Source organism: Dipodomys spectabilis, unplaced genomic scaffold, assembly GCF_019054845.1.
Source record: "Dipodomys spectabilis isolate Male_0828 unplaced genomic scaffold, ASM1905484v1 ptg000115l, whole genome shotgun sequence".
NCBI lineage: Eukaryota > Metazoa > Chordata > Mammalia > Rodentia > Heteromyidae > Dipodomys > Dipodomys spectabilis.
The window spans coordinates 15709311-15726871 of NW_024870792.1; the positions used below are offsets into that span (position 1 = coordinate 15709311).

The 17561-nt window shown below is 37.0% G+C and overlaps 1 protein-coding gene across 1 annotated transcript in view; it reads left to right on the plus strand.

Annotated features, from left to right (window-relative positions):
* Ttn (titin) overlaps positions 1–17561 on the plus strand; it is a 285547-nt gene that overhangs the window by 169543 nt on the left and 98443 nt on the right. Inside the window, exons 175-193 of the mRNA XM_042688233.1 lie at positions 3089–3139; positions 3865–4266; positions 4442–4720; positions 5178–5453; positions 5589–5728; positions 6024–6150; positions 6245–6508; positions 6788–7054; positions 7196–7459; positions 7549–7688; positions 7864–7990; positions 8116–8382; positions 8485–8751; positions 9983–10249; positions 10341–10480; positions 10926–11052; positions 11873–12015; positions 16025–16148; positions 16633–16899. Coding sequence (XP_042544167.1) covers positions 3089–3139; positions 3865–4266; positions 4442–4720; positions 5178–5453; positions 5589–5728; positions 6024–6150; positions 6245–6508; positions 6788–7054; positions 7196–7459; positions 7549–7688; positions 7864–7990; positions 8116–8382; positions 8485–8751; positions 9983–10249; positions 10341–10480; positions 10926–11052; positions 11873–12015; positions 16025–16148; positions 16633–16899 — 3939 coding nt within the window. The remainder of the gene's footprint in view (positions 1–3088; positions 3140–3864; positions 4267–4441; positions 4721–5177; positions 5454–5588; positions 5729–6023; positions 6151–6244; positions 6509–6787; positions 7055–7195; positions 7460–7548; positions 7689–7863; positions 7991–8115; positions 8383–8484; positions 8752–9982; positions 10250–10340; positions 10481–10925; positions 11053–11872; positions 12016–16024; positions 16149–16632; positions 16900–17561) is intronic.

The following is a 17561-nucleotide window of genomic DNA, read 5'->3' on the forward strand; positions in this document are numbered from 1 at the left end:
CTCATCACCTTACTCATGTAACTATAACCCCTTTGTACAGTATTTTTACAATTAAAAACGTATTGGAAAAAAATAATATTTTACCTCAAAAGAAAAAGAAAAAAGATTGTACAATTCAGCTCTTTAATCAGTATAAGGATTTGGTTAATAATAGTTTTCTTTTTTTTTTTTTTAATTTTATTTTATTTTATTTGAGAACATACTGTACAGAGGGGTTACAATTACATGGGCAGGATAATGCATACATTTCTTACCAAGCATTGCAGCCTCCTCCTTTGTTTACCCTTCACCTCCCTTCCCAGCCTCCCCCCTCCCCCCCACCCAATCATACCCCCCCTCCCCCCCTCCGACATTGTAAAGCTGGTTTTGACATGACATTTTGTACTTCTCATTGTTGCAACAGGTCCACCTGAATCCTTAAACGACTTGTTTGTCCCCATCTCCTCCACATGTTATACTGACATCAAATATAGTGAAAGCAGGGGTTACACTGTGGGGGAGGGACATACAAAGCAACCAAGAAATAATCTTATAAATGCGTTAGAAACACATGCATGAAAGAAACAAAAACATTAAAATACATATTTGAGGGTTCGTTTTCCTAACATCATATTCTCTGACTTTTTCCGCTTGACTCATACCTATACTAGATATTGCAAATAAGGGAAACCATGGGACCTATGTTTCTTTGGGCCTGGCTTACTTCACTTAATATAATTTTTTCCAAGCCTTTCCATTTCCTAATAAATGGGGCAATGTCATTCTTTCTGATGGAGGCATAGAATTCCATTGTGTATATATACCACATTTTCTTGATCCATTCATCTATTGAGGGGCATCTGGGTTGGTTCCATATCTTAGCTATGGTAAATAATGCTGCAATAAACATAGTTGTGCTGGTAGCTTTAGTGTGGTCTTTTTTGTAAACATTAGGGTAAATGCCCAAAAGTGGGATTGCTGGGTCATAGGGGAGCTCTATGTGGAGTCTTTTGAGGAACCTCCATACTGCTTTCCAAAGTGGTTGAACAAGTTTACATTCCCACCAACAATGAAGTAAGGTTCCTTTCTGTCCACATCCCCTCCAGCATCTGTTGTTGTTAGAGTTCTTACAGGAATTGAGAGACCAGGTAGAGAACACACAAAGATCACTAAAGGCATTCATGGAATCCATTAACAAAGAGCTGAAGGAAGTCAGGGAGACCACAAAGGGAATGCTGAATGGAACCCAACAGAAGGAATGGGAGCCCAAAGAAACCATAACCAATCAACTAAGCGATTTGAGGACAAACACTGAACACCAAATTAAGGAAGTAAAGAAATTCATACAAGACCTAAAACAGAGCTTCAACAAAGAACTTGAAGCCATCAAAGCTGACCAACTAGAAGGAAAAGAGATAAAAAAAACAAAGTAGAGAGTCTTGACAGCAGGTTAGACCATGCAGAAGATCGAATCTCAGGGATTGAAGACAGCCTAGATATTATAGAGAAAGAACATACAACCATCCAAGACAAGTCCAAGAAATATGATAGATCTATCCAACACCTGGAAGACACCATCAGAAGGCCTAATCTAAGGATAATGGGTGTAGAGGAGCACCTAGAAACAGAAGTTAATGGTCTAGGAAATTTGTTTAACAGGATCCTAGCAGAGAAGTTCCCAAACATGCAAAAAGATAGGCCTGTCCAGATACAAGAAGCCTTTAGAACCCCAAATAGACCAGACCAGAATAGGACATCCCACCGCCACATTATAATCCACACAGGATCAACTCAGAACAAGGAAAAGATCCTTAAAGCTGTCAGAGAGAAAAGGGTAATCACTTATAAAGGGAAACCAATTAGAATCACCTCAGATTTCTCAGCAGAGACAATCAAAGCAAGAAGAGCCTGGAATGATGTATGCCATGCCCTAAAAACAAACAACTATCAACCAAGAATACTGTACCCAGCTAAACTCTCCTTCATAACTGAAGGCCAAATAAAAACCTTCCATAGCAAAGAAAAATTGAAACAATACATCTCCACCAAACCAGCCCTACAAAAGATTCTTAAAGATGTCCTACACATAGAAAACCAAAAAAACCGCAATAAAGGCCAAGAAACTGCACCCAAACTGAGAATCCAAGAACCATAGGAAGAACCCAGTTTTCGCAGCCCCCAAGAAGGTAGATAACATGGCAGGAACTCCCAAATACCTCTCAGTCCTATCTCTTAATGTTAACGGACTGAACTCTCCAATTAAGCGAAATAGTTTTCTTAAATATAGTAGTAATAGTATAACCCTCTCAAGTCCAGTGCTTGTTATTTATGAACTAGTTAGTAGTTTGTCACTTATGTGATAGCTTAGAAACCAAACTGATTTTATTATGATCATTAATCATAATGTACATAAATGTACATCCTAATTATTTGGCTTGTGAGAAGCCACATGCTCTCTTTAAATTTTTATTTAAAAGAATCTCCCAGTTTTTGAGTTTTGATTATGTTTAGTGACATGAGAAAATTCTGTTCTTTTGGCACTAGATTAATTTTTAATAGGCATGCTACTTTTTATGATTTGGGTATTTTTTTCTTTTAAATGTTTTTAAAAGTGAACAAATCATTATTAAGCCAATTTCCATACATTTTCCCTGGATTTATTTTTCTACTCAAATACAAAAGGAAAGGCTTTTGGTACCATCTGACCCATTTCACTTTTTCCTACACTGATTCCTTATTGTCAAAAAAACTTTTTTCTGTGCTTTTCATAACATATACATGCCAAAAAAAATCATGTAAAATATTTTGTAGATAAATAAGGGCAAAACTCTGCCTCATAGATCAACATCAAGTCTTCCCTAAATACAAAGAGAATAAAAATACTTGCCAAGACAATTTTTTAGTCTTAAGTGGTGATGGCAGTCTAGCTTGGTCACATCAATCAAGACTATGCTTTCTTGGCATAGAATTCTCCATGCATAGAATTCTCCAGTGAAACCAACTTCCCTTTATATACCTGAGCAAAAAGCATGACTCAATCGCTCATGGCTTACTCTTAAGCTTGAAATAAACCTGAAGTTGAATAAATGCTGTCTTCCCTTTATTTCAGAAGCCAAAGCGTCTAAGGAGGAAGCTGCTAAACCAAAGGGTCCTATCAAAGGTATGATACATTCCTTTCAGACCTGTATGGTAAACTTCCTTTTGTGTATGACCAAACTCTGCATGCAAGGGGAAAATATTTCCAACATTTATACAAATCTTGATTATTTGTAATTGATTTTGCTGAAACCAAAATGCCCTATAATATTTTTAATAACCCACTTCTAATATTCAAGCAGATATCATGTACATAACCAACTATATTTTGGCATAATGAACCTTCTGAGTTCTTAGCTTCATTTTCATATACATGATATTTATACCAGATATAATTATTAGAAATTAATATATACATATATAGGTTTGGGACTTGAACTCGGGCCTGGGAACTGTTCCTGATCTCTTTTTGCTGAAGGCTAGTACTCTACCACTTTGACTCACAGCACCACTTCTGGTTTTTTGTGGTTAATTGGAGATAAGAGTCCCACAGGAACTTTTCCTGCCTCAGCTAGCTTTAAACCATGATCCTCAGATTTCTGCCTCTTGAGTAGCTAGGATACAGGTGTGAGCCCCCAGCACCTAACTGAATATTTGTATAGTTAATATTAAGATATGAACAAATAGTTCATGAATTCCACAGGCTGTCTAGTTTCCCTTTGACCATTCAATTGCCCAGCCTTTAGTTTTCTGTTCTTGTCTTCTAATTATGGCTGAGATTACCCAGTAGGCAGCACTTTCTACTCCTATCAAATCACTAAATCAGATTTTCATTTTACTCTGAATTAGGTGTAGCCAAAAAGACTCCTTCACCAATCGAAGCTGAAAGGAAGAAGTTAAGGCCAGGAAGTGGTGGGGAAAAACCTCCTGATGAAGCCCCATTCACCTACCAGCTAAAGGCTGTGCCACTGAAATTTGTGAAGGAAATCAAAGACATTGTATTAACAGAGGCAGAGTCTGTTGGCTCCTCTGCAATCTTTGAGTGTTTAGTCTCCCCATCCACTGCAATTACAACCTGGATGAAAGATGGCAGCAACATCCGTGAGAGCCCAAAGCACAGGTTCATTGCAGATGGTAAAGACAGAAAGCTGCATATCATTGATGTGCAACTCTCTGATGCTGGGGAGTACACCTGTGTTTTACGTCTGGGAAATAAAGAAAAGACCTCCACAGCGAAACTTATCGTAGAAGGTAAATTTTTCGTCTTCTGAACATTAATCCCGTCATGTAGAATAAACTTGGTAAAAATAAATAAATAAGCTTCAGTTGCAACTCCTATTGAAGTTTTGGACAAAATCACTACTTGCCAAGTTTTGTGTCATTGAAGTGTTGCATGTGCTGAAATATATACTGAACTTCTCCACAGAACTTCCTGTGCGTTTTGTAAAAACACTGGAGGAAGAAGTGACCGTGGTGAAAGGCCAGCCATTGTATCTGAGCTGTGAGTTAAACAAAGAGCGTGACGTGGTCTGGAGGAAAGATGGGAAGATCGTGGTGGAGAAAGCAGGCCGCATTGTGCCTGGTGTCATTGGCTTAATGCGAGCTCTGACCATCAACGATGCAGATGACACTGATGCTGGAACTTACACCGTGACTGTGGAAAACGCCAACAACCTGGAATGTTCATCTTGTGTCAAAGTTGTCGGTTAGTATTTGGAGGGCTGAAAAGGGAAAGTTGCTTGAGCACAAGAGTTCAATACCAGTTGTAAGGCCCTGTCTCAAAAATAAATCAAAACAAAAACAAAAAAGGAGCAGGTTCATATTTTGCAAAGAATTTTCTCTCCTCTTTTATCATACTACAAAATGAAAAAAAAGAACTTTTTCCTCAGTATCTGAATGTCAGAAATGTTAAGAAATACCATTTATCCTTATGTCCCGGTTTATAAATTATTTTCTATTGTAGAAATTCACTAGCATTGCTTATATAACTAATTCAGATCATGCTCCTTTTTAAATTTTTTCAATGTTAGACCACTTTTTAATTCCTATTTGTATAAAGGGCTTTCACTTCAACACATCAGTTTATGAGTACAATGCATCTTGGTCAAAGCTAGTCTATCTCTTCTAACCTCTTTTTTCTTCTTGCCTTGCTCTTTATATAGAAATCATTAGAGAATGGCTAGTGAAACCTATTCGAGATCAACATGTAAAGCCCAAGGGTACAGCTGTCTTTACCTGTGACATTGCAAGGGACACACCAAATGTAAAGTGGTTCAAAGGATATGATGAAATTCCCTTGGAACCAAATGACAAGACTGAGATATTGAAAGAAGGAAATCACCTGATTCTCAAAGTTAAGAATGCCATGCCCGAAGATATTGATGAATATGCCGTGGAAATTGAAGGAAAAAGATATCCTGCAAAACTGACACTTGGAGGTATAAAAACCTTATCTTTTATCCTGGCATAGATTTTAAGCATTTGCTTAAGGCAAAATAGCACATCAAAACCATGAAAGTAAGCCTTTGCTAGATTGTTTTAAAGCATTGTTACTTCATTTCTGACTAATGCAGAGCGTGAAGTTGAACTGCTTAAGCCAATAGAAGATGTCACCATTTATGAGAAAGAAAGTGCCAGCTTTGATGCGGAGATCTCAGAGGCAGACATCCCTGGACAATGGAAGCTGAAGGGAGAGCTTCTAAGGCCTTCACCTGTAAGTAATTCCCCACTTCAAATTCTTATTCATACAAATTAACTACATTCTTTATACATGTTTGATACTTAGATTTGTATTCATAATGGAGTTACTATGGATTTGTAAAGTCTCTAAGAAAGTGACTCATTATTTGTAGGCAATGTAGACACATTTTGTAAAAATTGTATGACAGAAGGCATTTTGCTTACATTTGTTAGTAGTACTTTTTACAACTCTATGGCAATCTAAACCTAAAACATTTTTCCTCTAAGGAATGCATTTTATGCAAATGTGTTTTTAATTTTCTTTTCAGACTTGTGAGATCAAAGCAGAAGGTGGGAAACGCTTCTTAACTTTACATAAAGTCAAACTAGACCAAGCTGGTGAAGTCCTCTACCAGGCACTGAATGCAGTTACAACCGCCATTCTGACAGTCAAAGGTATAGGACTTTTTGGACCTATGTAGTGAATTCAACCTTATTCCCACCCCATGCATTCTGATAAACCATGCATTCTTAATGTTTGACTTTCCAGAAATCGAACTTGACTTTGCCGTGCCCCTGAAGGATGTTACTGTTCCAGAAAAGCGACAAGCTCGATTCGAATGTGTCCTTACCCGAGAGGCAAACGTTATCTGGTCTAAAGGACCAGATATAATCAAGGCATCTGACAAATTTGATATCATTTCTGATGGAAAGAAACACATGCTTGTTATCAATGATTCTCAGTTTGATGATGAAGGAGTGTATACTGCTGAGGTGGAGGGCAAGAAGACATCTGCACAGTTATTTGTGACTGGTAAGATTGAATGAGACCTGTGGCATTCCTTATGTACATACATAGGTCTTTTTAAAGACAAGATACCTTTTCTAAAAGCAATCAGTACCACTACTTTCTTTCACAATGTTATCAAAAAGAAAAAAAGATACCTTTTTTAATAGAGGATAACTCTATTTGAAAAGAATATAATAGATGCCATGTGAAGTGGATTCCAACAGCTCATGTAGATTAGCGTGATCTCTCTCTCTGTGTAGATAAGTTCTGTTTCTGAGCATATCATCTATGCTTGCATTGCAGGTATAAGATTGAAATTCATATCACCTCTTGAAGATCAGACAGTGAAAGAAGGTGAAACAGCAACTTTTGTTTGTGAACTATCTCATGAAAAAATGCATGTTGTCTGGTTCAAAAATGATGTCAAGCTCCACACAAGCAGAACAGTACACACGTCTTCTGAGGGCAAGACTCATAAATTGGAAATCAGAGAGGTGACATTGGATGATATATCTCAGATCAAAGCACAAGTCAAGAACCTGAGCTCCACGGCCAATCTGAAGGTCTTAGGTAACTAGAGCCAACTATAACTAGTCAAGACAGTTTCTAGATGGTGGGATCAAATAGTAATTAATTATTTTAACCTCGGTATTCTTTAATAGACTTTAGTTTTCCACATTCTTCTGATGATGTGTTGAATGTTGTTGACAGAGGCCGAGCCCTACTTCACTGTGAAATTACATGACAAGACAGGAGTTGAGAAGGATGAGATCATTCTGAAGTGTGAAGTCAGCAAAGATGTGCCAGTGAAGTGGTTCAAAGATGGTGAGGAGCTTGTACCTTCACCTAAACATTCCATCAAGACAGATGGCCTCCGCCGCATCTTGAAGATCAAGAAGGCGGAACTTAAAGATAAAGGCGACTATGTGTGTGATTGTGGCACAGACACAACCAAAGCAAATCTTACTGTGGAGGGTAAGTTGCTCCCGAACCAAGTACTGGCCAGTCCTGAACCTGCAAGTCACCTGGTCAGTCACACTAACAAGACCTTTACGTACTTCCAGCTCGACTAATAAAAGTGGAAAAGCCTCTGTATGGAGTCGAATTGTTTGTGGGTGAAACAGCTCGCTTTGAAATCGAACTTTCAGAACCAGATGTTCATGGACAATGGAAGCTAAAAGGAGAGCCTTTGACTGCTTCCCCTGTAAGTCCAGATTATGAGATCAGACGGGGTAGAGAGTTGCTTGGTTGGTTATGCGCCCCCCCCCCAAAAAAACAAAAAAGAAGAAGAAAAGAAAAAAATCTCTTAGTGACTTTCAGGAAGACCCCACTGGTATAAATAATGTTCTTCCTTTTCTTCTAATCCTCATTTTAATTAGGACTGTGAAATCATTGAAGATGGGAAGAAGCATGTCCTGGTTCTTTATAATTGTCAGCTGGATATGACTGGAGAGGTTTCTTTCCAGGCTGCTAATGCTAAATCTGCAGCCAATCTGAAAGTGAAAGGTATGCTCTACCTGTTAGGGACCTTTTCATATTTTCTTTGCAAGACTTTCTTCTGAGACCCTGAGCTGGTCAGGGGTCATGAATGGAAGTGTGTTCTAACCTGATCCATGGTCATCTTCTTTCAGAACTGCCACTTATCTTCATCACGCCTCTCAGTGATGTCAAAGTCTTTGAGAAAGATGAGGCTAAATTTGAGTGTGAGGTATCCAGGGAGCCAAAAACATTTCGTTGGCTGAAAGGAACCCAGGAAATCACTGGTGATGACAGATTTGAGCTTATCAAGGATGGCACTAGGCACTCAATGGTGATCAAGTCAGCTGCCTTTGAAGATGAAGCCAAATATATATTCGAAGCTGAAGATAAACACACCAGTGGCAAACTGATCATTGAAGGTAAATATTTTTTCAAACAAGCCACCATTAATTTCTGTCTTTAGTTTCATATTTCCTTGATAAAGTGGTTGGATTAACAAGGTAATTTTTCTTCCTTGATAGGAATCCGGCTCAAATTCCTTACTCCTCTCAAAGATGTAACAGCCAAAGAGAGGGAAAGTGCTGTGTTTACTGTGGAATTGTCCCATGACAACATCCCTGTTAGCTGGTTCAAGAATGACCAGCGCTTACATACCAGCAAACGGGTATCCATGCATGACGAAGGGAAAACACATTCAATCACATTCAAAGATCTGTCTATTGATGACACATCCCAGATTAAAGTAGAAGCTATGGGGATAAGTTCAGAAGCTAAACTCACCGTGCTCGGTAGGTAATTTTTTGTTCATTTTTTGTTGTTATTATAAAGGTGATATATAGAAGGGTTACAGTTATATAAGTCAGGTAGAGTACATTTCTTTTTGGACAATGTTACCCCTTCCCTCATTAGTAGGTGCTTTTTTAAATTTAATTTTATTGCATTAAATTCGATAGAAATTTGTGGGGCATCTATGATATGAAATAGTCTAGCTGGTTCTATCATATGTTATCAGGCTTATTTCTAAAACATTTTTTCCTAAAAATATGAAGATATTAAGATTGTCTCTTTTGCCCACAAAATAGCCAATTAAAGTGAGAATTAAAATTTGTTACTAAGCATCAGTAGCTCATACTTATAATCTTAGCTACTCAGGGGCTGAGATCTGAGGATCATAGTTCAAAGGCCAGCCCAGGCAGGAAGTCTATGAGACTCTTATCTTCAATAAACTACCAAAAACCCAGAAATGATTCTGTAGCTCAAAGTGGTAGAGCACTACTCTGATTTCAAGACCTAGGACTGGCACTAAATAAGTAAACAAACAAACTTGTAACTATTCTAACTAAGCTAGTGGTACATGCCCACAATCCTACTCACTCAGAAAGCTGAAAATCTGAGACTCAACGTTCAAAGCTAGCCTGGACAGAAAGTTTGTGAGACTTGACCTCCAATTTACCAGCAAAAAGCTGGATGTGGAGGTATGGTAGAGTACCAGCATGAGTGAAAAATCCATGCTAGAGTGTGTCCCAAGTTCAGACCCAGTACATCCTCCACACATTCATGCAAAATAATAATAACTATTGATCCCTGTTATGATTAAAATAAGAATATGTCCTTTTATCAAAATTATTTCAGAAAAAAATGTTTTTAAAGCTTCTGATAAGAGCATATAAAAGAATTTACCTTTATAAGCATATGTCAAGAAAATTAACTATTAATTCTACTAATATAATGACACTATTAAATGAAATTACTTGATAAAGGAAAATATCTTAAAGCTTAATAAATGTATGGAGAAATTAGAAAATTGGAAAAATAATGAAAAAACATAGGCAAAGGCTAATTTGTTTAGTGTCTGACAAGTTCTATTTCTATTGTTTAGAGATTTTAAGCATGTTGAATGAGGGAGAGTTGGTGCAATTGTTTAATAGACTTGGAATCTGTGAGCTCTCTTAAACTTCATGAGAGCTGTCAGTTCCCCGAGTGGGGAGTAAAGTTTCTTCACTTATGCTTGACTTGCAGAGGGAGATCCTTACTTCACAGGAAAGCTTCAAGATTACACAGGCGTAGAGAAGGATGAAGTGATTCTTCAATGTGAAATTAGCAAAGCAGATGCACCAGTGAAGTGGTTTAAGGATGGGAAGGAAATAAAGCCATCGAAAAATGTGGTAATTAAGGCAGATGGCAAGAAGCGCATGCTGATCCTAAAGAAAGCCTTGAAATCAGACATAGGACAGTATACCTGTGACTGTGGAACTGATCAGACCTCTGGAAAGCTTGACATTGAGGGTAAGGAAATTTCCATGACTTCTACACTTGAAGCTGCTGGGGTTATTTCTGCCACAGGCTCATTGCACATGCTGACCCTTCACTTTTCCAGATCGGGAAATTAAACTGGTACGACCCCTGTACAGTGTGGAGGTGATGGAGACGGAGACGGCCCGCTTTGAAACTGAAATCTCGGACGAAGATATCCATGCCAACTGGAAACTCAAGGGAGAGGCACTGCTCCAAACACCTGTAAGGCTATTTCTGAACTTGTCAACATCAAGAGGAGCAGTGTGAAATTAAAAAAAAAAAAAAAAGGACAGGAGAAAAGTCAGAGTGCATGCAAGGCATTTAAAACATGGTCTTGAGTTCTCTACTGGATCAAAAACCAAAGATAGATACTCAGGTCTACCAATGAGCTGGGACAGTCATTTATGAATTACTTCTGATCCAGAATAGTATAAGTTAATGTGTATTCTGCAGGCCCAGAATTATGTAGGTTAAAAAATGTAGCTTTCCTGAGAGCACTTGTAATCCTCTCTCTCCCATGTGTGCACTCACACACACACACACACACACACACACACACACACACCTATTTATTTGTAACATTACTTCAGTTAAAATATTTTATCCCTAGGGTGGGAAAAATCATAGAGAAAATTACTACAAAAGCTTTTCACTTTTTATGATACAGGATTGTGAAATTAAAGAAGAAGGCAAAATACACGTCCTTATTTTGCACAACTGCCGCCTGGACCAGACAGGTGGCGTGGACTTCCAAGCAGCCAATGTTAAATCCAGTGCCCATCTCCGGGTTAAACGTAAGTATTATGTATTTTTGTTGGAAATTCAGTATGCCCTTGAGTATATGAAGAATAGTATTTGAAAAGTGTAGATGGTATTTGAAGGGTGCATGGTATTCATTGGACTTATTTAAGTAACTAGAAAACATTTAAGTACAAAAACTGGCATTTTTCTTGTTTAGCATTGAAATTAACATGCAGTGCTAAAGTCTTAATTTTTTTTGTTGACCCTAGCATTCAAAAACAAAAGAAAATTTAGCAAGTCAGGTTTCTTTTCCTTGTAATTCCTTTCATTCAAAGCAGACAAACATGCAGTAAGGTTTTAGCTGAAGACTCCTGAGGGCCATATTTTTCCAGGGGCTGTAAAACCATAGAGAAAAACCTTTGCTGTGTGGGCATTTTAGACTCAAGAAAGGAGGCTGAGAGTGCTAGGCTCACATTTTTGGAAGGTGTAAAGTGGCAATGGATAGAGACAGGCTATGTGACTGAGGGCCCCAGGTCCTCTCCCAATCAGAGTCTTAGTTATTTTGGAAGTCACATACCTTATGTAGCCAGAGGAACTTGATGCCTGGCAGGAAGACAGATGCAACACAGATTTCTTGCTGACCTTGTACATCCCAAAGAAAGGACTCCTACTAATACCGGCTCTCCAGCTACCAGCTCTCCCCTTATTCAGTACCACCTCTGGGCCACGTTCACCTGGGAGTTAAAACAGAGGCCAGTCTTATGGCTCCTTCCTTCTTGAAGAAAGCAACCATGAAGATCAAAAACTAGGCCTACTTACTCTTTTGGAATTACAGCATGAGTAACACAAAGCTTTATCTTTCCTCCCATAAAGCACGGGTAATTGGTCTTCTGAGGCCTCTAAAGGATGTCACGGTGACTGCAGGCGAAACAGCCACCTTTGACTGTGAGCTCTCTTATGAGGATATCCCAGTGGAATGGTATCTCAAAGGAAAGAAATTGGAGCCCAGCGATAAGGTAAAATGCAGGCAATACTGGCCTTTTCTAACCCTTTCATTTTCCCGTGAGCTCTTCTATCTTTGTTTGCTTTTTTCTTTGTTCTTTGAACTTCCAAATGTCTCCAACTCTACCTTGGCCTTTCTCCTCTGTCTAGATTTCTGCTGAAACTATAAAACAGATTTTGGGGGTGGGGAAGATTCATGTTAGGTTTAGCTTGATGGTATCTTTACAGAAATCGAATAAAAAGTTGGCTAGCAATGATAGCTTGTTAGAGGAACTTGAAGAATCAAAGAAGTCTTTCCAACTGGAAGATCTTCAATAGCAGTGTACATGAGGTTTTAAGACTAATTCTCTCCATGCTATCTAGTGTTCAGCATTTAAGGGGATTAAGAGGAGAAGACTGAAATTCCATGTCAGGCAGTTATCAAGTAGTTGAGATAACTTCTGGGCAGATTTGCTCCTCAGGCATTTTTCCAAAGCTATTTTTAATATTCAAGTGCTTTGGTCTGTGTGAATTCTGGAATGCAAGTAGACTATTTAAAGTGCAGCTGTTGGTACTGACAAGAAAGAAGGGTTCTGTGATCATCCACATATATGAACAAGTAACCTTTAGGAATTTTGAATAAATAACCAATTCTTGCTATAAGCTTTTACTAACTTTTTCTAGGCCTAATATTTTACCCATAAGTCAAAGCAAAAGTGGTTATACAGATAAGCCCCAAGTAAACTTTGCCTAATTGACCTATGTATTTTATCTCCTTATCAAATTACTGTATATATTTATATATGCTGGCTAATTCATCTTTAATTTTGAGTCCTTAAAATAAATGTCCAGTATAGGTTGGGATAAAAAGTATAGAACAGTCCATCTTCTACCTTCATTCTAAAATCACAAATAATATCAAGTATATATCGGAGCTCTAATACAAATCAAACTTTAAAAATTAAATATATATAATTTAAAGAAGATTTTGTTTAACGTAAAGCCACAAAATTTACTGAAGTATTTGAAGACAATGCCTTTGAAAAATTGCTCAAAAGTAAAATTTAAAAATCAACTTATATTCTACTGAAGTAACTAAATGGTCATACAAACCATAAGGACCAATGGTTTTCTTTTTTTAACCAACTATGAAAAGCACCAGTATAATCCAGTTGTAGAATGAAATTAATTTACACATTAGAAAACTTTCCTTTCAGCAAAGTCTCTATAAATACTGACCTGGGTGATTGGGTTATCTCCACTTTAAGCTTGCTGATTTAAAAATGTCCATTTTTTTCTATTAAATGTGAATTAATTCATGTCTGCAAGCAAAGAATCAGTAGACTTCCCATAATTCTTTCTTGACCTTTAAATTTCTAATACTGCTTAAGGATAAATTCTATTATTGTTGTGTTAACAAATACCTTTTGATAAGATTAAAGCTTTTCATTAAAAAGTCAGTCTCCAAAACAAAAAGGAAAGAAGAAAAAAGAAAGAACATGTCTATTTTAATCTTAATGTAAAAACTATGCTATTTTAAATTAAAAGTGTGTTTCTAAAAATCTTATTCACATTTCTTTCATGGTCCCTTCTCCAATGTCTTAATATCACTAAAATTGTTTCCTAAAATTAGAAAAGATCAGTTTACAATAATTCTAGACACTTCTTTGTGTCTCTCTTGGCATAGGAATTTTAATCCTTTACTACAGCCACTCCAAAATACTTCTATTCACATGCCTTCATGTTACTTATATATCTCTTTCCAAAGCAGTACATTAATAGATAAGATATATTTATGCATGGATTAGAAATGGAAAGACTTCTTAGAAATAGTCATGAGCTGGGGGGGGGGGGGGGGCAGGCGGAAATGGGAAGGAATGGTAAGGGGAAATAAAGGAGGAGGCAGCAATGCTTGATAAGAAATGTACTCATTACCTTGCCCATGTAATTGTAACCCCTCTCTATGGTATTTTCACAATAAAAAAAAAGAAATAGTCATGAGTTATATTCAGTTCTAACTTTGATGTTCTCAATTATGAAAGTAATTATAGGAATAACATGTCCTGCACTTCATTAAGGAAAATACTTTTCAGTGAAACTATATTCTTAATTATTTCCTTTATTAAAAATATAACAAGTAGGAGGAAAAAACTTTTACATAATTCTTAACTCTAGATGAACTCTTAAGCAAGGCAAAACCAATCTTGATGACAGGGTACACAATTTTAGGCATTCTAGAAGGTAGGTCTGGATATAAGACCAGTACCCTTGTCTTTACTACCAGGATGGCCCTATCTGAGCCCCACTACTTTTTTTCTTTTTTTTAACTAAAAAAAAAGATGTAAAGGTGATAAACAGGGGAGTTACAGTTATGAAATTAAGGTAATGAGTGCATTACTTTTTAAACACTGTTAACCTCCTCCCTCGTTTTCCCGCATTTACCACTCCCTACTCTCCTCCTGCCCAAGTTATAAAGTTCATTTCCTGCATAAAGACTAGTGAGTATCATTGTTGTATTAGTTAATCCTTTGTCCTGCAGTTTCTGTGATTCCCTTTCCCTTCTACAGATCAGATGAGCTTATTTCCAAGACAAAGTGTACAGAAAACTAAAAGAAAAAAAAAAGTAGAAATAACCACATACAGGATCTAAAAAGAACCTCTTGTTTCCAGGTTTTAGAATTTATTTTGATATGCTTCTTTATTTATGGTCCTATGCAGCGACTGGGCTATTGTGATCCCCTGCTAAGAATATCATAGACATATTTGACTTTTCAGTACTGAGGCTCAAACACAGGAAAAGAGGACAGGAGTCAACATCTTCATTTGTAGTTTCAAAAAAAGATTAAGAAATCATACAATTATTTTAATCACAGGTCTAATTGGTTTGCAAAACAAATTTAATTGCTAAAATAAATAAGATAAATTCTAGCTCAGTGTGACATGGTAAATACCTTGCAATTAAAAAGAGAGAGGGAAAGAAAGAAAATCAGCTTTCAGGTGACTGTATCCAAACATTCTTTCTTTCTCTTTTAGCTTTTTTTAGGTTCCTTTTCATATGTAAACTGAATAACAGAATGTAAGGAAATAAAAATATGTAGATTTAAAACAATATAAATACATGTGCCAATCCTGGGGCTTGAACTCTGGGCCTGGGCCCTGTCTCTGAGCTTTTTTACTCAAGGCTATCATATGACCACTTGAGCCACAGCTCCATTTCCTGCTTTTTTAGTAGTTAATTGGAAATAAGATTTCATGACCTTTGCTACCTGGGCTGACTTTGAACCACAGTCCTCAGACTGTCTCCTCCTGAGTAGCTGGAATTACAGGTGTCAGCCACCAGTACCCAGGCATAAGCACATAGATTTTAATAAGATCATACATACAAATAGAAACTGGCCGAGGCAAGTTCAACATAAAAAGTCACCTAGTAGTTATGTAAAAGTAACTATGATTAAGAGAGATGGGTGACAATGTTGTCAGACAAATTAAAAAACAAAAAGTAACTATGAGAGCCTGGAATTTTCTTAAGGGATTTGAAACACTTTGTTAAAATTACACACACACACACACACACACACACACACACACCTGGGAATAGTGGTTCATACCTAGCTCTCCATGACAGAAATCAGGAAGATTGCGAGTTGAGGCCTATCATGGACAATAAAAAGCTAGTCCTTGTGGTATATACCTATCATCCCAACTATGCAGAAAGCATAAAGAGAAGGGCCATGTCTAGGCTAGCTCAGGCATAAATGTGAATCCTTTTGAAAAATAGCTAAAGCAAAAACTGAGCTAGGAACAAGGCTCAAGCAGTATAGCACCTACCTAGCAAACATAGGGACCTGAGTTCATATTGCTAAACATATGTATATATTGCCAAATATATAAAATATAAAATAAATATATGTTATGCATATGATTATAAAACAAGTTGGATGGCTCTATTTAATGCTATTATCTAAATCAATTAAGTTAGCCTATATATGGGAATCATACTTTTATATATTCTTAAATTGCACTTTTCTAAATAAACAAAACTAGGTGGTCACACGTTCAGAAGGAAGAGTCCATACACTAACCCTGAGGGATGTGAAATTAGAAGATGCTGGTGAAGTCCAACTAACAGCAAAGGACTTCAAAACTCAAGCCAATCTCTTTGTGAAAGGTAACTATAAGGCTTATTTAAAGACATATATAATGCACACGTTCAGAAATAATGCCCACTCTCAATTATCTTTTTTTGTATTTAGTTTCATAGATAACAAAAATCAACCAAATAGCAAAATAATATCTGGTTTTATTTTGAGGCCTAACAAAATATTTTGTAAATTATTATTTTTTTAAAAATCCATCTCTATTTTCTTGTGTATTTGACGAATTTAAAAAACAGCTACGAGAAGAATTATGAGTCCTCACCTTATTAACCATGAGTTGTCAATGATTTCTTTGGTGTTTCACAATTCTTAAATTGATTTTCCTCTGTATGTGCAAGTAATGATAAAACATCATTATTAGAGGAAAATACCTGAGTCAAACCTAACTTTACAAATGAATAACCCCTGGAGATGCCAAAAAGAGGTTGAGAAAGTGCCAGAACTCTGGAGAAAAGGGAAAGGAAATTCCATGGCTAATGAGTATGATTCTTTCAGAACCCCCCGTTGAATTCACTAAGCCTCTTGAGGACCAGACGGTCGAAGAGGAAGCCACTGCAGTTCTGGAGTGTGAGGTATCGAGAGAAAATGCAAAGGTGAAATGGTTCAAAAATGGGACAGAAATCCTCAAAAGCAAGAAGTATGAAATTGTCGCTGATGGCAGGGTCAGAAAACTTATCATACATGGCTGTACCCCAGAGGATATCAGAACATACACTTGCGATGCTAAAGATTTTAAGACTTCCTGTAACCTGAATGTTGTGCGTAAGTATTCTTACACAGGACTTGTCATTTTCAACTCTTTATAACAAACAAGCGAAAACACTTTTTGCATGTCTCTCTTGTCCCAGCTGCATTTCTTGACAATTTACAGCATCAATACTGACCTAACCTGATCCTTTATGTGTTTTACAAAATCATTTGTATGTCTTTTACAAAAACATCTGTATCGATCACTTTTGGCTCTGCTTCTTTTCTTGGAGTGTGAGCAGAGGTGCTCTCTGTCTACATGGGCTAAGCCTACTAAATGAAAATCCTTTACATGAATGATAACAAGAATAAGAAAAGTTAAGGAACCCTGTTTTTATGTGGAAATAATTTCATTTGTAAACAAAATAAATTTTCAGACCTAAGGAACAAGTAGAAAGTGAGCGTGAAATTCATTTGAATAGGAGCATACTTGAGATCAACAATCATAGGATGATAAAGCCCATTACAAAATTCAATTTCTGAGAATAAGAAGGCTTGAAAAGTTGAAGCAAGGTTTGGATTCTTTGAGTCCTAGATAATTTCCATGAAGAAAGAGCTCCAATGGTTTTTAGCATTACTTTTTCCTCTGGTGAAAAATAATGTCTTTGTTCATAATGCAGCATGTTAACTCATTTGTTTCATTCATTCATCTGTTCAGTGAGGACATTTTTCAGTGT